Source organism: Molossus molossus, unplaced genomic scaffold (genome assembly GCF_014108415.1).
Source record: "Molossus molossus isolate mMolMol1 unplaced genomic scaffold, mMolMol1.p scaffold_m16_p_13, whole genome shotgun sequence".
Taxonomy (NCBI): domain Eukaryota; kingdom Metazoa; phylum Chordata; class Mammalia; order Chiroptera; family Molossidae; genus Molossus; species Molossus molossus.
Window position 1 is genome coordinate 34,481,913 of NW_023425348.1, and position 23,034 is coordinate 34,504,946.

At 43.9% G+C, this 23,034-nt stretch overlaps 1 protein-coding gene across 9 annotated transcripts in view; it reads left to right on the plus strand.

The window, feature by feature from the left end:
• The window catches only part of SYTL2 (synaptotagmin like 2), a 130,186-nt gene that overhangs the window by 39,612 nt on the left and 67,540 nt on the right, over positions 1–23,034 (plus strand). For 7 of the 9 annotated variants that reach the window (XM_036258286.1, XM_036258289.1, XM_036258291.1 and 4 more), the window contains exon 2: positions 13,371–13,861. In XM_036258286.1, coding sequence (XP_036114179.1) covers positions 13,761–13,861 — 101 coding nt within the window. In that variant the 5' untranslated portion in view covers positions 13,371–13,760. Of the gene's footprint in view, positions 1–7,691; positions 7,761–13,370; positions 13,862–23,034 lie in introns of those variants that run through there. The other 2 variants (XM_036258287.1, XM_036258288.1) reach the window with 2 other exon arrangements.

Below are 23,034 nucleotides of genomic sequence, written 5' to 3' on the forward strand. Positions count from 1 at the left end.
TGATTGGCTATAGGGCAAGGAGAAGAAAGCATCTACCTCACTGTTGCTTATGAGTATTTATTTAGTCAACAGACTTCCAGACAACAAGCTGGGGATTCAGAAATGAACAAGGCACATTATCTGTCCTCAGACTCTGTGTTGGTTTCCTTTTATTGCTGTAACAAATGACCACAAACAACACAAATTTATTATCTGACAGTTCAGGAGGTCAGAAGTCTGAAATGGGTCTTACAGGATAAAATCAAGGAGTTGGCAGAACTGAGTCCCTGCTGGAGGCTCTAAGGCAGAATCTGTTTCCTTGCCTTTTCTAGCTGTTAGAGTCTGCCTGCATTCCTCGGCTCATGGCCCCTTCCCCCATCTTCAAAGTGTATCACCACAACTACCTTCACGCTCACATCTCCCCCCTCTCCTTCTGACCATCCTTCTTAGAAGGACCGTGTGATTACATCGAGTCTACCTAGATAATCCAGGGTAATCTCCCCATCACAAGATTTTTTAATTGAATGTATTGGGGTGATATTAGTTAATAAAATTATATAGGTTTCAAGTATATAATTCTATAATATATCATCTGTATATTGTGTATTCACTACCCCAAGTCAAGTCTCCTTCCATCGCAACTTATCCCCCTTTACCCTGTTCTACCTCCCCCACACCCCCCCTTCCCCTCTGGTAATCACCAAACTGTTGTCTGTGTCTATGAAGTTGTTTTTTGTTGCTTAAGCCCTTCACCTTTTTCACCTAGCCCCCCCAACCCTTCTCCCCTCTGACAGCTGTCAGTCTGTTTTCTGTATCTATGAGTCTGTTTCTATGTTGTTTGTTCATTTTTATTCATTATATTCCACATATAAGTGAAATCATATAATACTTGTCTTTCTCTGACTGGCTTATTTCACTTAGCACAATACTCTCCAGGTCCATCTATGCTGTCACAAAGGATAGGAGTTCCTTATTTATTTATTTATTTATTTATTTATTTATTATTATTATTTTTAATGGCTAAGTTGTATTTCATTGTGTAAATGTACCACTGCTTTTTTATCCACTCATCTACTGATGGGCACTTGGGCTGCTTCCAAATCTTGGCTGTTGTAAATAACATTGCAATGAACATAGGGTTCATATATTTTTTCAAATTAGTGTTTTGGGTTTCTTCAGATAAATTCACGAAAGTGGAATCTCTGGGTCATAAGGCAGTTCCATTTTTAGTTTTCTGAGGTAACTCCATACTGCTTTCTAGAGCGGCTGCACCAATCTTCACTGCCATCAACAGTGCATGAAGGTTCTCTTTTCTCCACATCCTCACCAGCACTTGTTTGTTGATTTAGTGATGATAGCCATGACAGGTGTGAGGTGATATTTCACTGTGGTTTTAATTGGCATTTCTCTGGTGATTAGTGACATTCAACATCTTTTCATATGTCTGTTGGCCATCTGTATGTCCTCTTTGGAGAAGTTTCTGTTCAGATCCTTTAACCATTTTTAAATTGGATTTTTGTGGGGGGAGGGAGCTTTGAGTTATATAAGTTCTTTATACATTTTGGTTATTAACCCCTTATCAGATGTATCACTGGCAAATATGTTCTCCCACTCAGTGGATTGTCTTTTCATTTTGTTGATGGTTTCCTGTGCAAACCCATCACAAGATTCTTAATTACATTTGTAAAATCCCTTTTACTGTGTAGTATCATATTCACAAGGTCCAGGAAATTAGGGTGTGAGCATCTTTGGAGGACCATTATTAAGCCTACCACAAAGAGTTAACATATACTGTACGTCTATGGAAGATAACTTGGCCAACTTTTTGGGCCCTTTTGTAACCTTTCTTGGATTTTCCTCTATGCTGTTGAGCTGTCTTTCTTTTTCCCCTCTGTCTGTTTTTCTTTCCTTTATCTAATAAATGAGGCACTGACTTTATGCCAGGCACCATGCCAGGTGCTGCTGGGAGCACAGGGATGCCAAGGCACCTCTATGCCCACCACTAGGAGAAGCAGAATTAGATGATGGCTCTTAATCTTAAACTGGAGACCAAGATGTCAAACTCTTGAATTTTGATTTTCTAAGATGAGAAGAAGATTTAGAAGAATTCTTGATAATTTAAAAATGGGATCCTCCCACCCAACCTCTCTACTGCCAAACCACCATCCCCAAATTTAGAAGATTTTTTTTTTATCTTCTCAAAGGCCTTGTGGGAAGGATAGACGCGTGCTTGCAGAAACCAAGAATTTGACTCCTTAAAATGGGATGGAAGATTAGAAGATGGAAGACAGGTTAGAAGGTGAAGAAAACAGGAAAAGCAGCAGCAGTAACACTCCAGCCTGCAGGTAGCATGGGAGGTGACTGAGCTAGAGAAACGGAGAGGCACTGTCACCAGGTGTTTATGGAGCACTTGTATGTCCCAGACCATTTTACTTACAGCCTAAGGTCATCCTCACAGTAACCCTGTGAAGTGCTGCCCACCTGGTACAGACCAAGAAGCAAACCCAGAGTCCTAGGGGAACTGCCAAAGCATGAATAAAAGATGAATCCCCTTCCAATTGTTGACTCCAAAACCAGTGTGCTGCACTCCATCACAACAGTCTCTGTGTCACAGGTCTAGTGCATGGATGTTGTAGGCATTATTCACCTACACCAGTTTCATGCGTTACTTTAGAGGATGGAGAGGAGCAAGGAGGACCTTGCACATGGTAGCATCTTGGGGCATTTTGGGGATAATTAATGGCCTGGTCAGAGAGATTTGAGCATGTCGGGACTAGGGTGAGGTGAGTGAGGTGCCCAGGGCACAAACTCTATGTACACAAGGACATGCAAGGAGTGACGCTGTGCATGTAACACCCTGAGAGTGGGTGTCTCTTTAAGCTTTGTGCCCTCGTGCCTCACCCTTAGGTCCTGGATTCAAGCAGGGGCCAGAAAGAAGAGAGGACTATTGGTTCAGTGATCTCAATGCTGGCCGCACGTTGCGATTGCCCAAGCAGTTAAAGAAAATTCCTGGGTGGAGTCTGACCCTGGACCAGTTAAATCAGATAGCTGCAGGGAGGTGGAGGATGAAGAGACCTGGCATGGGTATGTTTTTAAACCTTTTTAGATGATGCCAATGTAGTGAGATTTGGGAATCCCAGAGTTAGTACATTTGGAGAGAGTCCCTCACTCCCAGGCCAGACAGGAATGCGAATGATTGCATCAAAAGTGAGGCTTTATGTCGTCCTTGTAAAGTCTGAGTTGGGGATTGCTACAGTTCAGTTAACTTTATGATCCTGGGTTTCATTCCAGCCTGGTTAATATATCAGTTGGTTCCTCCACTCCTTTCTTCTGAATTTGAAACCTAGAAAATCATTAAATGTAGAATTCATCTGCCTGCTATTATCAGAGTGCTGGTTTTAGGGGTACTGTGAAATGCAGCCCAACCCATGTATTAGCCTATTTGCACATCCTTATTGAGGTGAAAATTGTGTATGTCCTGGCAAATAAAGGTGGTCTCCGCTGACTTTCCCAGCTTTCACATTAGGTAGCTGTCTGACCTTAAGCAGTTGGTCTAACCCCCTGCGTCTCAGCTTCCTTATCTACACAAAGAGCTAGTTATGACTCTGATTCAGCTGTTACTTCAGTTTTGCGTCTGCTCCTGTTACAGCTGGAAAACAAATGACATGCAAAAGAACACGCTTAACCTCCCAAATTGCTCCGCTCTTTTAACATCATCAGCTATGTCTGACCTGTTGGGATCGTTTGTGGCTGTGATTCCCAAACCTGGCCGAAGAGCTGCATCCTGTGGGCACATTTTAGAAAATGCAAATGTGCTCGGAATGTGCTGCCCATCAGCCAGAGTTGGATGCAGGCAATAATGAGTACAGTTAAAGTGATAGACCTCCCGATTTAGATATCACTTTAGAGTTTGCAGTTGACAGAGATCCCGTTTCTTCTTGGAAGCCTTCCCTGGCCCCTGAGACTACATTAAGCACTACCCCCACCCACCCCCTCCAATTAAAAGTTTCATAGCACATTGCTCTTCTGCTTTGTAGGACTTCTTGGGCCTGTTCAACATCTGTCTTTTTTTCCAGAATATGAGCTCTGCGGGCAGACTGTGCACACCATTAGAACTTCACGGACATACAACTTACCCTCTTCCAGAGTGGGGATCTGGGACTGTGGTGGAAGTTGCCATTCCAAGGGGAGAGGAGGGGGCCCTCTCTGAGGCTGTGAACGCAGGGGAAGTTCCTGTGCTTCCCAAGCTGGGAAGCCAGTAGGAGCCCACAGATATGTTACAGCAGCTCCCCAATGTCAGATGGGCCTTGTTCTGCTGTCTCAATGGGCTGGCAGAGGTAAGCCTTCCCTTTCGTAGACTGTCATCTTTTTTTAGAAGTGACTTGAGTTTTCAGCCTGGGTGTGAAGTTTAAAATGAATTTTCAGCTGCCCAATTTCCCAGCTCCTTTCTTTCTTTACTGTTTTTATCTTTTGGATACAAACTAAGAAAATAGAGATTAATAGGGTGGTTTTAGGTACATTTAATTTACCAAGACTGGAAAATGTGAAACATTTAGGTTCAAATTTTCTCTCTTGGCATTTTCGACCCCTCAGGGTCTGACCCAGGTGCTGTTTCCCCATTTATACCTGTACTCTGGTTACAAGTCTCCTTTTTGAACATCTTTGTGGTTTCAGAGTCCAGTGCTCTCGCCCAGGGTGCCCACTCACCTCTCTAACTGAGCCTTCCTGGCTCACTGCACTTTCTCTCTTTCCACAATCCCTGTGGCCTCCAACCCTTGGCTTGTGCCTCCTTTATCAGGACTGAACACAGTACCTGTATGAGGGTTACCTGTATATGATGCTATCTTCATCAAATGACCCATTATCTTGTCCTTGGTGAAGGCTTGATTGAAATGTTTAATTCCTGCCTGGCTAGTGTGGCTCAGTGGTTGAGCGTCGACCATGCACCAAGAGGCCGCCAGTTTGATTCCTGGTCAGGGCACATGCCCAGGTTGTGGGTGCAATCCTCAATGGGGGGCATACGGGAGGCGGCCAATCAGTGTTCTCTCTCATCAATGTTTCTATCTCTCCCTCCCTGTCCTTTCTTCTCCTCTAAAAATCAATAAAGAATAAAAATAAACAAATTAAAAATAAAAATTATGGATACCATAATTCTAAAGTTGAGGCTTAAGAATAGCAAAAAATGAGCTTTTTGGAAATCTAAGGCAGCAGTTTTCAACTGATGTGCCACAAGAATTTTTAAAACATGCAACACCTGACTGTTTAGTCAGGGACACTGATCTCTTTTCCTTACGTTGTCAAATAAAATATGACAACAGCCAGCAAAATAGCCATCCTGTAAATGAACCAAAATTATATCTACTTTTTTTTTTTTTTTGTCATATTGGCAAAAAATATAATACTTATTTTGGCGTGCCACAGAATTTTAGTAGTGAGTTTATGTGTGCCATGAGATGAGAAAGGTTGAAAATTGCTGCTCTAAGGACATTATCATTAGGATTGAATATGAGCTTAAGGGGAAGGGGACAGTTCTCACGTATCAGTAGCGGTTTCTTCTCCCTGTTCTTCGTTTGAGATCGCAGGTCAGTCTGTGGAGACATGGGCTGTGAGCCCCATCGGCCTGGAGCTGGGGTTGAACGCAGTAGGAAAAGGGCTTCCTCTCCTGGAAGAACCCTCACAGGCCTGAAAGCTTTGTTTCCCAAGGCTGCCTGTCAGTTCTGATATTTCAGTTGGCTCCTCTATGAAAAAAGAAAACAGAAACAAGGGATATCAAACTAACTTCTTTTTCCGATCACACCCACGTTCTTTCATTTATTCACTTCTTCATAGATTCACTTCATTTGTTCATTTTATTTCTTAACTCATTATTTTTTGGGAGGCCACCTTACACTCGTCATTAGACAATGAATTATTCTTTTCCCCCTCAGAAGGCTAATTTAGGCACCATGTTCGGTTGAGTAATTTGCATGTTTTTAATAGAGTGGTAGAAGCCCTGACCATGCGGAAACAGGAAAATACTCATGTAGCATTGTTTCCTGACAGTCCCGTGGACAAAGTGCACTGTTTATGTGAACACATTTCTGTGTAAGCCTAAGACAAACATTCTGATTGGATTTAAACATATAAAGTAGTTGTTTTTTTTTTTTCCCTCACCCGAGGACATTTTTCCATTTTTTGTTCAGATAGAGTGGGAGGGAGAGAGAGGAAGAGAGAGAGAGAGAGAGAAACATTGACATGAAGGGACACATCGAATGGCTGCCACCCGCACGACCAACCAGGGCCGGGGACAAACTGCAACCGAAGTATGTGCCCTTAGCGGGAACCGAACCCGGGTCTCTCCGGACCACAGGCCAACGCTCTAACCGCTGAGCCAAACTGGCCAGGGCTAAAGTAGGATTTTAAGTAGTAGTTTCTGGTTCCAGGGATCTCTACCATTCTGAGAGGCTGACGGGCATGTATAAACACCTGCATGTTAACACAGGTGCCTTTTCCTTCTATCCCACGCATGTCCCTTTTCCCCATGTCTGTCCATAAAACAAACCAAAGAGCCCAGTCATTTTCCTATTCCTAACAAGCTGTGCACAGAAGAGCATGCGGGGGCCTTGGAGGGCCCAGGCATGATGCCCACAGGAGATGACAAAGAAGAAAGAAGACCCAGAAGGAGGACTAGCCGGGTGAACAAACTGGTCTGGGAATCAGGAAATCTGGGTTCTAGTCTCATCTTGGTCTCTAACTAGCCACGTGAGCTCTCTGGGAATAAGGGGGATGATGATGTAGTGAAGATTAAAACCGGTGGCTTTAGAATCTCACAGTCCTGCGTTGACATCACGTTCTGGTTGAGCAACTGTAGACAAGTTATGTAACTCCCCGAGCCCAGTGCCATCTGCACGGTGTGAAGAATACCTCCCTCACTGGGGGGTCAGAGGGATTCGCTGAAATAACATGTGTGAAGTACTTAGCACCACCTGCTCATATTTTGGTTCAGAGAAAAATGACCAAGATCATGAGAGGCTCAGAAAATGTCATGTGAGGGACAGCTGAAGGAAAGAGGAAGTTCATCTTGACCCTCCACAAAGGGGACTCTGGGAGAACACGAAAGCGTTCTTCCTTTTTTAATTGTTGTGTGAAAGGGAGAGGGAGCTAGGGTGGCAGGGCAAATCGGAGGCAAATTGTGGGAACGACAGGAAGTTCCACCGTGTGCCTGAGAAGTAGAGCAGCCCAGCCCAGCAGGGGAGCTTGCTGCTTTGGGCACGGGTGTCCTGGCAGTGTGGCCTGCTGGTCTGCTGACCACCAGCTCAGTCCGCTGTGGGGAGCTCTTTCTGCCGAGAGAGGTGAGCAAAGGTTCTCTGATGGTCTCCCTGCACTCGTTCCTTCCTAAGCTCTTCCTGAGCCATCTGTGGGTTATTCCACTTATCCTTTGATGCCACTGTGATCTAGGAAGTTTCCAGAGCATTTGGTTTTGTGTGTGATGGTTTGTCACGGCTAGGGGTAAGCCTCTTAATTGATCAGGCCTGTCTTTGTCCAGCACCATTCTCCCCAGCCCCAGCCTGACTCAAACATATTTGTTCCTGCTCTCCTTCTGCCTCCCAGATTTTCCTTTCAAGCCTTCATTCTTGATGTCATGGGACTGCCAGAACGATTTGCTTCTCTTCTGAAAACCTCATCATGTGAGAGTCACTGCTTACTCGCGTTTTCCTCCCCTCCGTGGGGTCTGCAGGCTTTGGCACAACAACAGTCATCTGGGAAAGGAGAAGGTGCTGCTGGGCGCCTCTTGCAGCAGAGTGAGTTGGGGAACAAATGCTTTTGTGAACCAGGCTCTCACCTGGGTTTGGCCAGGCAGAGGATAGAGATTAGGGCCGCAAGCTGAGCTCTTCTCTTTGCTGCCATCAGAAGCAAGTGCCAACTGTTCGGAGCCTCGGTTTCTTTCTCCGGGTTCACTCTGGACAGTTGACCAGGCTTTGACCGATGTGGCACAGCAGGGCCGATGCTTGGAGACTGAGTCAAGCACAGTCTGCGTTCGGGGCCCTCAAATTGCCCTTTTGTGGCGCTGCTGCAGCTGCTGCTTACTCCTTCCTTGTCCGTCATGATGTCCTGCATTGTCCCCAGAGCGTCGAGGTAATTTCCATACGAAGGGGGAAGTGGGAGTGAATTTACTCATTATACTGGTGGGAAAACTGAGACCGCGCGGTCACACAAAGGACCTGGAGCTGGAACTTGATGAATAACGTGGACCCGATTTTTCAGTTATGGGCCTGAGAGCCAGGTTTGTGTTAAGGGGACCTGTGTTCGTGTATTAAAGACTTGAGTGCCCAGTAGGAGCAAGGCGGAGTGGCAGCTGCTGGGGACGCTGAGCACTCAGAGGCCCAGGCCTCGCTCATAAATTAGTGAGGGGCAAGCAGGAGCAGACAGGGATCCGAGACCACGTGAAGTACCCTCACGAGGAAGCCAGCTGCCAACGGAGCACAATGGAGGGTCACCTAACCTGGCCTTGAGCGGTGAGGGAGGCTTCTGTGCAATACCTGACTAATTGGGGATTCAAGAGGTATTAGCTCCACAAAGGGGGTTTCAGGAGGAAGGAACAGCGGAGGCGGAGGCCTGAAGGCAAAAGGAGCTGACCGAGTCCAGGGTGGCTGGGGCCCAAGGAGAGGAGCTTGGAGAGGAGAACGTGCTGGTTCCGGTCAGCCCCACGGGCCACGGTGAGGACTGAGCGTTAGCCAGCGGGCAGTGGGGAGTTGGTGAAGTGTGTTAAGCATGGAATAGGGCTCAGTCAGATTTTTTTTTTTTAATTGCTCAGCAGCATGCAGAGGAGGAGCGGGAGGGAGGGCTGAATAAATGGATGAGATTTTGCTCTAGTGAGAGCTGCTCCTTCTGTGAACACATCAGGAATCCCTGTGGCCAAAATTTACCCCCCCCCCCCACACACACACATTTGCACTGAGGTTGCCCCCATGCTGACTGCCAGCTGTGGGCCAGTGGTTGTTTTTTGCTTAAACAGAGAACGAGGCTTCACAGCCAGACGGAAGAGTTTTGTTCTGCTTCCCAGCTTGAGAAATCAGTGTGGAGGGGCAATTAAATGAGATGTCAGTGTCGGGGTGGCTGAATCTGACAAGTCCACTAGCACGTGCCAGCCCCACTGAACACAAGCTTGGTGGTAAACATCTCCCAGAGCCTTACCCTCCTTGTTTGAAAACCACAGATGATAAAATCCCTCCCTAGGTCTGGTGAGGAGCCTATGGAATGACAATGGAAGGCGCCGGGTGCATCAAGGCGCCCAGTAAATGTTTGTTCTCTTCTGCTTTTATACTACCTCTTCTAATACTGCTTCATCTCAGAGAGAAAACCAGAGATCGTATAGCCCTTACAAAGCCAAATACAGTTTGATCTGTTTCCTTTCTGACCTGCTCTGTCCTGGCCCATCCGATAGTCAGCACTGGTCTATTTGAGGTTTCTGACCACACAAGACACACTCCCACCTCAGGACCCTCAGCGTGGCTTTCTTCCTCATCTCTGTCAATTTTTGTTCAAATGTCATTTTCTTAGTGAGACCTGCCCTAAACCCTCTCTTTAAAACTCCAACTCTGCTGGTGGGAATGCAGACTGGAGCAACCACTAAGGAAAACAGTATGATGTTTCCTCAAAACATTGAAAATGAAACTGCCATTTGACCCAGTGACCCCACTTCTAGAAATATATCCTGAAAACCCTGAAACACCACTCAGAAAGAATATATGTACCCCTATGTTCATAGCAGCACAATTTACAATCGCTATGATCTGGAAACATCCCAAGTGTCCATCAGTAGATGAGTGGATAAGAAAGTTTTGGTACAGCCCTGGCCGGTTTGGCTCAGGGGTTAGAGCATCGGCCTTCGGTCCAGAGAGACCCGGGTTCAGTTCCCGTTAGGGTGTGTACTTCGGTTGCAGTTTGTCTCCAGCCCTGGTTGTGTCGTGCGGATGACAACCACTCGATGTGTCCCTTTCATGTCGATGTTTCTCTCTCTCTCTCCCCCCTCCCATTCTCTCTCTCTCCCCCTCCCTCCCTCTTTTTCCCTCTCACTCTATCTGAACAAAAAATGGAAAAATGTCCTCAGGTGAGGATAAAGGAAAAAAAAAAGTTGTGGTATATTTACACAGTGGAATACTATGCAGCTGTAAGAAAGAAAGATCTCTTATCCTTTGAGATGACATGGAGGGACCTGAAAAGTATTATGCTAAGAGAAATAAGCCAATCATAGAAAGACAAATATCACATGATCACATGATCTCATTTATTTGTGGAATATAATGGACATAGCAGTCTGAGGAACAGGGTAGACCCAGAGAGTGGAAGTAAGGTTCAGAATGACAAACCTAGAGGAGGTGGGTGGGAGGGGTTGGAAGAGATAAACCCAAGAACTTATATGTATATATGCATAACCAATGGACATAGACAATGATGCTATAAGGTGGGGTGTGGTCAGGAGGAGGGTGTCAAAGGGGAAAAAGGAGAAACATCTGTAACAAAAATAAATTAATTAATATAAAATAATTTATAATTAGAAACAAAAAACATAAAACTCCAACTCCCCTCCCCCCATTATTCCCTTTTCTGTTTTGTTTTCCTCCATGGCTGTTTTTGCCTGCAAATAGGTTACATAATTAAATTATTATTATTTTTTATTTAATTTGAACATTGCCTCCTTTATTTAGCATGTAAGCTCCCCAAAGGACAGGAAGTTTATTTTTGTCTTATTATAGTCATATCTTTAGTGCTTAGGACAGTGCCAGGCACAAAGGCTCTCAATAAATGTTTGTTGAGTGGATGAAAAGTTTGATTAGCTCCCACGATAGATAACACCCGGAATATTGGAAGTTGGGGGAGCACCTGGTATTGAAGAATCTCCATGGCCATCTGAGGGCTCTCTCGCCATCCGACTGGGTAGTGACTCCTAGCTACAGTTAGGGGTCAGGGGTTCCAGCTCTGCACTCCTTTGTCTGTAAAATGGGGACAATGCCCTTTGTCTCAGTAACAGCTTATTTTTCAGAAAAATTTTTAACCCTTAGAAGCTTTTACATAGAAGCACTGCTTTGCTTGTAGTTCTACCTGAAGGTGTGGGAACCAGCATTTCCCCCTTTAGCAAGCAGCCCTGCCAGTTACCACGGCTGGACAACCTAGCTGGTTTTTCTCTTTTGTCCTCTTCCTGTCCCCCTCATTGAACTTAAAAACAATGTCCCAGTGAACCAAATGGCAGTGTAATGCCTCATCAGGGACATGGTTCCTGGAATGTGGCCTGGATCCATTTCCTGGCCAGCCTTTGAGCTCTAAGGAAGTTACCGTGCATGAAACAAAGCTGCTGTGCATGAAATAATTGAGATAGCTATGCCCTGGTGAATTATATTTGGACTAGGCCATTCATATTCAGAGGCTCACAGTCAGATGGGAGAGACTAAAGGCAGACAAATAATCATAGCAGTGGAGGTATGTAGATGGAGGAGAAAGCTTTTGTGAAGTCAAATCTCTGCTACAAAAATGTTATATAGCAACCCCAAACTTGAGTGGCTTTCAACAACAAATATTTATTTCTTGCTTTCATCTCTGCAGGTGAACTGGGGTGACCCTGTTTCAGGTGGGTGAGGTTTGGGTTTATCCCTGTATCTCTCTCTCTGGGACCCTGATAGAAGAGGCAGTGGCTACCTGGGGCGAGCCCTTCTTGTGCCACATGCAGGAGCGTGAGAGACCAAGCCACCCAAGCACATCTACAGTTTATGCTTATATCACATTCGTAACATTCCATTGGCCAAAGTGAGACACATAGGCCAAGCCCAACATCAGGAAGGTGGGGCTGAAAACCCATGCTTACTCTAGTGGCAACATGGGTGTATAGTTCTGTTTCAAGTAAGGACCAAAGAATTAGGAACAATAAGCAAATCTACTAAAGTCTTTAACTCTGGCTATGGAAGTTAGGGCAGGCTTCCTGGAGGTGGAGACTTTCATCTTGAATGATGAGTAATTTTCGAGATGAACAAGCAGGAAAGTGCATGCAAAGTGTTAAAAAAGAGAACGAAGTATTATTGTCTTACTATTTATTTGAGTAGTCTCTGTGGGCATTTTGTAAAAAGATATAGGAAGAGAAAACAGAGGTCTTCGGGGTACCTGCCCATGAAGGCCAGACTTCATGGGGGAGATAGCAAACATAATTCAAAAGAGAAAAGGGAAGCATACAACCAGTACACTATTATTCTGCTGGATGAAACAAAGTGTGAATTCAGAAGGAAACTAGAATATAGTTTTAGTAGCTAAATAGAGTTTTAGATGCAAGGTATGTGCTGTTTTATATTCATTATTTTATTTAGTCCTTCCAACCTGTCGAGTGAGTACAAATGAGAAAACCGAGCCAGAGTGGGAGGTGACTTGCCGAATGGTTCATAGCTAGCGAATGATGGAGGGAGTACTTCCCAGTAGTACTGTGTTGCCCAAACAAAGAATTTATTCATAAAAATTACTCACTAGTACACATACTCCATTTTATGCTTAAGTGAGACTACTTTAAAATTTACAAAACACTTGGTTTTTGGTGTCCACTGTTTATGCAGCACTGTGCTTGTTAATGGGGCCTGGGGCCTGGAGCTGGTAATCTCTGAAGTCCTGTCTGGTTACGACCTTCTTCAGATCTTCCTTCTCATTGCACATGGGTTTAGATGCCTCGGAGAAAATAGGAGTCTTGCCCGTTGTCCTACTTTAAAATGCTCACTTTGGGTGGCTGGGGTGTTTTGAAGTTCTGCCTCTCTTGTCCCCAGTTTATATACACATACCAGTCAGTGTTCTTCCTGTTCAGAAATGAAGGGAGACAAGCCTGGTGAGTTGCTCGAAGCCGAGCAAAGGTTAGAGGTGGAACTAGGTGAAGAATAACAACTCACACCATTTTGCAAACTACCTGTACCTGATACTAGCTCTTCTGTCGTTATGGAGCAGATATACTCCCACAGAACCTTCCTGCACATGAAGAAATGAGCGTTGGTGCATTTTCATTTCTGATTTCTCACCTATAGTCCCTGGACAGCTGGAACATGTCTCTCTGGTCTCAGTTGTTGTCTTGCTGACTTTTACTGTGACTTTTTAGCCTAGTGTCCATGAGTTTGAGGTGCTCCTTTGTGCCAACATCCCTTTCCTGGGTGGACCCCTAACACTGACAGGCATTTCTGTGTGCTCTCCTGGTGGTGTGGAATGGAGTGGAAGCATGTTTCATGACCCATCTGCTGTTTGCTCAGAAAGCCAGCAGAATTGGTTTCCCTGATCTCAGAGACCATCTCACATGGTCCTTCACCACGGCCCCCAGGCATGTTTTAAATCTTGTAGAAAAGAGCAATGCTTATTGAGCTCGCACTGATGTTTACTGTCTCCTGATTCCCCAGGTAGGTGGTGCTCAGATACTGCTGACTTTCTTGAGCTGCTGATGAGGACTGAAGGAGAATGAACTAAGACTGGTCCAGAGAAGGGGTGTGAGGAAAAATGCCACTGTAAGAACAAGGGACCTGCCTGGCCAGGAATGCAGCTTCCTTCTGAGAGCTGCTTCTCCATGTCGCCCCACAGACCACTCCCGCCTCCTGGGAAAGGGCACTCAGGACTTTGCAGTCAGCCACCGAAAACTTTTGCTGAGCCGAAGCAAGACTTTTGCTGCAGAACTGAACAAGATATTTCATTTCGCTTTTGACTTTTGATCATCCGGGTTGCAGCCAGAATTGTTTAGCTTTGAGACTCTCAAGCCGGATTTGTTACTGTTATTTTTGCATACGCCTTTCAAAATGATCGACTTAAGCTTTCTGACGGAGGAGGAGCAAGACACCATCATGAAGGTTCTGCAGCGCGACGCTGCCCTGAAGAGCGCTGAAGAAGAGAGAGTCAGGTAACGACCAGAGAGGTCCTCGGGCCTGGGGGAAGGAGGGCCCGTCTGTAAGAGGACGAGACACTTTTTTTTTTCTTCCCTCAACCATAAGTGGTAGTTCTGACTTGGAGCCTGAATTTATGGGTTCCAATTTTAGGTTTACTTCCTGGATGGAACTTTTTCCTCATTGGTGTCTCTTAATTTATCCTATAGGACTCCTTCCAGAAAGAGAGTCTTGATTAAAAACCTAACTAAAGTCCTTGAACCTATTAAACACTGAATTAAAAATGAAATATATACAAGCACCTACATCTACATCTGCATAATATATGAATGTGTGTCTATGTTTATATCCATTTTTTTTGGTGGAATCCACTTTTAAACTGGATTATGAACCAAATTAAAAATATTAAAAATTTATAAATTGAGAAGTAGCTCAGATTTCTGCGTACTTTCAGCAATGTCTGAGTTGGTTTCAGCAGCAATTAAAATTGGCTGTGCCGGAGCCGGTTTTTCATGTGTCCCATGAAGAGTGGCAGTGCTCACTGTCCTGGCTCGGAGGAACCCAAATGGTCCACGTCAACGTGTCTGCCACTTTCATGTACCCACATGCCGACGGAGCAGGCTCGAGTCCAGGCCTCACCACTATTGTCCATGTAACCTTGGGCTGTGGAGGCGTGAAGGGCTTCCTGAGTGTAAGTTAGTGTTATCTGCATGATCCCCACCCCAGGAGTTATCCAAAAGGAACATCAGCCACGTTCTCACGTTCTGCCACACAAGGATCATGAGTAACAGATGTATTTGCACCATTTCCTATATTCTGACCCTACCTGAACATTATACTTTATTTTCTTTTTTAATGAAAGGAGTTCAAAGAGGTTTTAATATGAGGAAAATTATTAATTTAAACCATCATATTAAGAAAAATTTTAGTGGATCCTCAATATGTGCAGAAAATACTTTTAATAAATGTTAGCTTTCTTTCATAAGAACTCTTAGCAAAATAGCAATAAAAAGGATCTACTTGAACCTTTAAAGGCTATCATATGCCTACAGAAATAATATTTTTTTAATTAATTTATTTATTTTTGTTACAGATGTTTCTCCTTCCCCCCCACTGATTCCCCCTCCCCCTACATCCCTACCCTGTCCCCAGCTTTGTTGTTCATGTCCATGAACATTATACTTTATAAGTGAATATACCGAAATTCACTTCAACAACTCCAGAGTGTCTGATTACGGCTACTACTATTACTACTACTACTAAATTCACATATAGACAGTGCTTAACAAATTGCAAAGGGCTTACACACCCATTATTTCATCTGAGCTCACAACACTCTTGTGCGGTTGGGGGGATGTGGGAGGATACAATTTCACCCACTCTGATGTGTGAGGAAATTGACTTTACGCCAGGTCAGGTGAATTTCCCATGCTCATAGACTCCACATGTGTCAGAAGTAAGAGTCAAATCCTGGTCTTCAGGTACTCATTCACTAATTCCACCTCATCTTCCAGAGGAAACAATAGCAGACAGGCCATCTGGGACCTGGCCATGGACAAGGGGGTGGCTGTCTTGGTGTGAGACAGCACACTGAGCTCCGATGGGTACAGGAAATGGTCAGAAGTAGTGGAGATCATGAGAATGGGGTTCTTTACTTGGCTATGCTCCTCCCAAGCCTCCTGGATGGGGCACTGCTCCCCATTCTCAGCAAGCCAGGTGCCTTGAGCAGTTTCCCCAGGATGGGCAGGGGAGGTACACAAATTGGCCATCAGAGCCTCTTAGTAACATCAATGCTTTACCCATTAACAGTTCATAAAGTCCTTTCATGAATGTTATCCTCTTATGTTCCTCACAGCAACCCCGAGGTGTGGCCAGGCAGGACTGTGACACCCATTTTTTATGTATGTATGTATGTATGTATGTATGTATGTATGTTATTCTTCACCCGAGGATATTTTCCCATTTTTAGATAGAGTGGAAGGGAGGGAGGAAAAAAGAGAGAGAGACATCGATATGAGAGAGACACATCAATTGGTTGCCTCCTGCACCACCCTGACAGGGGCTGAGGATTGAACCTGCAACCCATACCCTTGACCAGAATGGAACCAGCTACCCTTTGGTCTGCAGGCCATTGCTCTAACCGCTGAGCAAGATCAGCCAGGGCTTGATACCCGTTTTAGAATTAAGGGAAGGGGGCAGCACAGAGAAAATATTAGTTGATTCCTTTTTTAATCTTTACTCGAGGATATTTTTCCTTTTTTGTGTTGTTGTTATTCAGATAGAGTGGGAGGGAGAGGAAGAGAGAGAGAGAGAAACTTCGATGTGAGAGAGACACGTGGAGTGGCTGCCTCCCACATGACCCCAATCAAGGCCAGAGACGAATCACAACCAAGGTACATGCCCTTGACTGGAATTGAAACCGAGTCTCGTTGGTCCACGGGCCAATGCTCTAACCGCTGAGCCAAATCAGCCAGGGCTATTAGTTGATTCTTGAAGCAGACTGGGGCGTGGGAATTCCCTTAGCCTCACAGAACACAAGATGGAGAAAGCCACTTCAGGTCCTCTTCCTCCTCCAGGAGGTCGGGATTGTGAATATCGGATTGCTGCACGTTCTTCAGTTCCTTCCACTCCCGCGGTGTCATGTGGGGTCTGAAAGTCTGCCTCCTCTACCTAGCCACCTCTCTCGAGAGGTTTGCTCCCCGCCACCTTCTGTATTTTCTTGGCCTCTGGAATTCCAGGCTGCTGAGTCTTCCACGTAGTTATGTGATTCTGCGTGAGTAGAGTGGAGGTGTTTCTTGGGCACCTGCGGTAGTTGATGAAAATAGCCGCAAAAATGCAGAGTTCTGTTGGGCCTTATAAGGGGCGTGAGTGTGTAGCCTCTGGCACCAGCCAGTCTATGGTGGCAGCAGAAATACTGAGCCCCGCCCAGCCGGTGTGGCTCAGTGGATTGAGCGTCTACCCATGGATGGAGAGGTCCTGGTTGATTCCCAGTCAGGGCACATGCCTGGGTTGCAGGCTCAATCCTCAGTAGGGGGCATGCAAGAGGCAGCTGATTGATGTTTCTTTCTCCCTTCCTCTCTCTCTAAAAAAAAAATAAGTAAAAAAAAAAAAAATTTTAAAAAAAGAAAAAAGAAATGCTGAGTCCTTTTGTAGCAGTGGGTTTGAAGACTTTCCTTCCATCCACTGCTCCTGATGGTGCCCCAGCAGCTGCTACTAGTGCTGCCCTTAGTTTTAGCTTTTTTGAACTGATATGAAGGAGGCTTGGGGTAGCGAAAAATCTGGTATGAGTCGAGCCCTGTCTACCACCACCATTATGGGGGACATTTTAGGTAGGTGCAAGTACCTCGTGTCAACTTGCCTTGGGCAAGTCCAGGACTCTGGGCCTGGGGAGGAGAGATGGTGTGCAGGGGGAGCAGATGGGCACGAGGCCCATAGCCTGTGCGTCCTCAAAGAGGCTCAACTGCGGGCCTTCGCGACAGGAGAGGAATCACACTCTGATCCCCTCTTTGCTTTAGGACTGAAAGGACTTGGGATAGTTCTGAGGTTGTTCTGCACCTGGGCTGGTGGAACCAGAACTAGGTCTCTGTGTTTTTTTGTTTGTTTATTTATTTATTTATTTATTTATTTATTTATTTATTTATTTATTTAATAGAGAGAGGAAGGGAGAGAGAGAGAAACATCTATGTGCCTCCCATACGCACCCCGACCAGGGATTGAACCCATAGTGTAGGTATGTTGCCCTGACCAGAAATTGAACCTGCAACCTTTTGGTGTATAGGATGACGCTCCAACTGACTGAGCCACCAGCCAGGGCTAGTTCTCTGGTTTCTGAAAATGCTCGTCAGTGGGCTTTTGCTTTCCAGCCCCCTCACCATCCTTCAGCTGTTTGTTTTTAACTTTTCTGTCAAAGTTACAGCTTGACAGTTCTGGAAAGAAATTTTTTTTGGTTCTCATCATTCACTTTATAGATAAAGAAGGTAAAGCCCAGATAGGGGAAGTGACTTTCCCAGGGTCACACAGCTAGTCAGTGCCAAAGCCATAACAAGAAAAGTTTTGGTCCAGTGCTGTTCCCTCTGCCCCATACTGTTGATGGCTACTGACCTTTCAGAAGAACAGTAAAGGTTTCATCATGACACAAGGGGAGAACTTCCCCGCATGGACCTTGGACTCAAAACTGACATGAATACTATCCTCACCACTGATCATCTGTGGTTTGTTGGGCAAGTAACTTCTCTGAGCCTCAACTCAGAGATTGGGAATGACCATAGTACCAAACTTAAAGGGTTAAAGCCAGGATTAAGTAAAATAATTCTTTCTTAAAATTAATTAATTTTTAAATTTAATTAATTAATTTTTGTTACAGATATTTCTTCCTTTTCCCCCATTGACACCTTCCTTCTGTTCCCGCGACCCCCACCCCAGCATTGTTGTCTATGTCTATTGGTTATGCTTATATGCATAAATTCTTTGGTTTATCTCTTCCCTCCCTCCAGCCCCCTCCTCTGAAGTTTGTCAGTCTGAACCCTACTTCTATGTCTCTGGGTCTGTTTTGTTCATCACCTTATTTTGTTCATTATATTCCACAAATAAGTGAGATCATGTAATATTTGTCTTTCTCTGCTTGGCTTGTTTTGCTTAGCATAATAGTTTCCAGCCAGGTCCCTCCATGTCGTCTCAAAGGATAAGAGATCTTTTTTTTTATTACAGCTGCATAGTATTCCATTGTGTATATGTACCACAGCTTTTTTATCAACTGATCTATTGATGGACACTTGGGCTGTTTCCAGATCTTAGCAATTGTAAATAGCACTGCTATGAACATAGAGGTACATATATTCTTTCTGATTGGTGTTTCAGGGTTCTCAGGATATATTTCTAGAAGTGGGATCACTGGGTCAAATGGCAGATCTATTTTTAATTTTTTTGAGGAAACACCATAGTGTTTTCCATAGTGGCTACACCAGTCTGCATTCCCACCAGCAGTGTACTAGAGTCCCCTTTTCTCCACACCCTCTCCAGCATGTGTTGTTTGATGATTTGTTGATGGCAGCCATTCTGGCAGGTGTGAGGTGGTACCTCATAGTCAATTTAATTTGCCTCTCTCTGATGATTAGTAACGTTGAGCATTTTTTCATATGTCTCTTGGCCATTTGTATGACCTGTTTGGAGAGGTGTCCATTTAGGCCTCTGCCCATTTTTAATTGGATTCTTTGTCTTCCATTTGTTGAGTTGTATGAGTACTCTATATATTTTGAAAATTAACCCCTTATCTGATGTATTGTTAGCAATTATGCTCTCCCATATAGTGGGTTCCTTTTCCATTTTGATGCTTGTTTCTTTTTCTGTCCAGAAGATTTTTAGCTTGATATAGTCTCATGTTTTATTTTTTCCTTTGTTTCTCTTGCATTAGGCATTGTATCATTGAAAATTCTGATGCGTGTGATGTCTGAAATTTTGTTGCCTACATTTTCTTCTAGGATTTTTATGGATTTATGAGTCATATTTAAGTCTTTTATCCATTTTGAGTTTATTTTTGTGTATGGTATAAGTTGGTGGTCTAGTTTCATTTTTTTGCATGTAACTGTTCAATTTTCCAGCACCATTTATTAAAGAGGTTGTCTTTACTCCATTGTATGCTCTTGCCACCTTTGTCAAATATTAATTAAGTATAATGTCTTGGGTACATTTCTGAGTTTTTTGTTTTGTTCCTTTGATCTATATGCCTGTTCTTGTGCCAGTATAAGGCTGTTTTGATTACAATAGCTTTTTAGTATAACCTGATATCCGGTATCGTGATCCCCCCTCCTTTGTTCTTCTTTTTCAAGATTGCTGTAGTTAATCAGGGTCTTTTTTGGTTCCATATAAACTTTTAGAGTGTTTGTTCTAGTTCTGTGAAATATGTCATTGGTATTTTAATGGGGATTTTATTGAATCTATAGATTGCTTTGAGTAGTATGGACATTTTAATGATGTTCTTCAAATCTGTGAACAAGGTATATGCTTCCACTTTTTTGTATATTCCTCTATTTCTTTTTTCAATGTCCTGTAGTTTTCTGAAAACAGGTCCTTTACTCCTTTGGTTGAGTTTATTTGTAGATATCTTAATTCTTTTGTTGCAATGTAAAGAGGATTTTTTTTTTGTTTTTTTTTGTTTCTCTTCCTGAGTGTTTATTATTGGTGTATAAAAATGCCATTGATTTCTGGATGTTGATTTTGTATCCTGCTACTTTGTCAAATTCATTTATTAAATCTAGTAGTTTTTTTTTGATGGGAAAAAAAACTTTATAGGGTTTTTTATGTATAATATCATGTCATCTGCGAATAATGACAGTTTCACTTCTTCCTTTCCAATTTGGATCCTTTTTATTTTTTTCTTCTTTTCTGATTGCTGTGGCTAGCATAGTACTGGAAGTGGTGAAAATGGACATTCCTGTCTTGTTTCTGTGTTTTTTAAAATTTATTTTTAATTGATTTTTTTTTTTAGACAGAAAGGAAGGGAGAAAGAGATAGAAACATCAATAATATGAAACAGAAACATCAATCGGCTGCCTTCGGCACACCCTCCCACACTGGGGATCCAGCCTGAACCCGGGCATGTACCCTGACTGAGAATTGAGCTGGGAACTCTCAGTCCATGGGATTATGCTTAATCCACTGAGCCACACTGGCTGGGCTTGTTCCTGTTCTTAAGGGAAATGTTTTTAGTTTTTGCCCATTGAGTATGATGTTGGCTGTAGGTTTGTCATAAAAGGCTTTTATTATGTTGAGATATGATCCTTCTATTCTCACTTATCTGAGAGCTTTTATCAAAAATGGATGCTGTATTTTCTCAAATGCTTTTTCAGCATCTATTGATGTGATCACATGGTTTTTATCTTTCATTTTGTTTATGTGGTGTATCACATTTATTGATTTACAAATATTGTGCCAGCCTTGCATCCCTGGAATAAATCCCACTTGATCATGGTGTATAATATTTTTAATATATTGCTAGATTCCATTGGCTAAAATTTTGTTGAGGTTTTTGGCATCTGTGTTTATCAGGGATATTGGCTATAATTTTCTTTCTTTGTAGTGTCTTTATCTGGTTTTGGGATTAGGATTATGCTGGCCTCATAAAAAGAGCTTGGCAGTCTACCTTCCTCTTGAATTTTTTTGAATAATTGGAGGAGAAAATGTGATAGTTCTTCTTTGAATGTTCAGTAAAACTCCCCTGTGTAGTCATCTGGACTAGGGCTTTTTGCTGGGATTTTACTGATTACTTCTATGTCCTTAATCGTTATTGGTCTGTTTAGGTTTTTCACACTTCCCAGTTGAGTTTTGGAATAGTATTGATTCCAAAAATTTGACCATTTCACCTAGGTTGTTGAATTTGTTGGCATATAATTGTTCATAGTATTTTCTTACAATCCTTTGTATTTCTGTGGTGTCCATTGTTACTTCATCTCTTTCATTTCTGATTTTATTAATTTGGGTTCTCTCTCTGTGTTTCTTGGTGAGTCTGTCTCTCTTGCTTCCTTTAAGATTCTTTCTTTGTCTTTAATGTTTGCCATTTTAATTATGATGTGTCTAGCTGTGGGTCTTTTTGGGTTGATCTTGTTTGTGACTCTGTGTTTCACAGACTTGTGTGACTTTTCCCCTCACCATATTAGGGAAGTTTTCTGTCATTATGTCTTTCAACAGGCTCTCTATTCCTTTCTCTGATTCTGGTACCTTTATTATGCAAATGTTGTTACATTTTGTATTGTCCTAAAGCTCCCTTAGACTTTCCTCCTGCTTTTAAAATCTTTTTTCCCATTTGTTGCTCTATTTGGGTTTGTTTTTTCTACCTTGTCTTCTAATTTGCTGATTTGATCTTCAGCTTCTAATCTACTATTGAGACCTTCTGAGGTATTTTTTTTTTTTTTAATCCTTACCTGAGGACTTTTTTTTTTTTTTTTGCATTTATCTTCAGATAGAGCAGGAAGAAGAGAAGAAGGGAGAGAGAAAGAAACAACAATGTGAGAGAGACACATTGAGCAGTTGCCACCCACACAACCCCAACTGGGGCCGGGGACAAACTGCAACCGAGGTACGTGCCCTTACCGAAAACCAAACCTGGAACTCTCTAGTCCACAGGCTGACACTCTAACTGCTGAGCAAACTGACCAGGGCTAAGGTATTTTTCATATCAGCTATGTTTTTATTTCCACCTGACTTTTATTCATAGCTTCTACCTTTTTAAGCTGGTATAGTTCCCACTGAGCTCTTTATAATTCTTATTAGGTTGCTTATAGTTCTCACTAAATTGTTTGAACACCATTAAAACATTGCTTCGAATTCTTTATCTGACAAGTTGCTTGCTTCCAATTCATGTAGTTCCTTTTTTAGTGATTGCTCCTTTTCCTTCATTTGGGTGTTGTTTCTTTGTCTCACCATTTTAGCAGTCTGGTAGGTCTAGGCCCGCTGAGGGATATTGGGATGTATAGGCAGGTTGATGTGTATCAAATAAGTCTGCTGTGCCTCCCAGACTGTTTTGGTGCGTGGTGCCTCTTGCCTACTGTGGGTCCTGGAGGATTGACAACTGGCAGCTGGTATTGGTCTATCATGGTAGGTGCTGCTGGGGAGTGTGGGTCCAGCTGGTGTGCTGCTGGGGTGCTCTGCTGCCTGGTTGGGCTCAGCTCCTGATCAGTCACTGCTGATGCTGCTGGGGCAAGTGTCAGCTCCCAGTTTGTGCTGCTACTGCTGCTGCTGTTGCCAGGGGGTGCCCTCAGCTCCCAATCCTCTGCTGCTGTTGGGGACTGAGGATGCGCAGCTCCTGGAACTTTGCTGCTGCTGGGAGAGGGGCTCCACTCCAAATCCCCTGCTGCAATTGTCAGGGGCGAGTCTTGGCTGCCTGAGCCTTGCTGCTGCTTGGTCTAGGGCATTGCTGCTTGGGCTGGGGCACTGCTCCTGGGCTGGGTCACTGCTCCTGATCAGCCTCTGCTGATGCTGCTGGGGATGGGTCTCAGCTGATAATCTGCACTACTACTGCTGCCTGGGGGTTGATATCTGCTCCCCAGCCTCTGCTGCTGAGGGTGGGTTTAGGCTCCTGAGCCTCAGCTGCTGTTGGGGGTGGGGCTTCATTCCTGCCAGTCACTGCTGCCTCGGGAGGAAGGTTTTGGGCTCCCAAGCTTGCGCTACTGCTGCTGTGGTGCTCAGCTCTGATCAG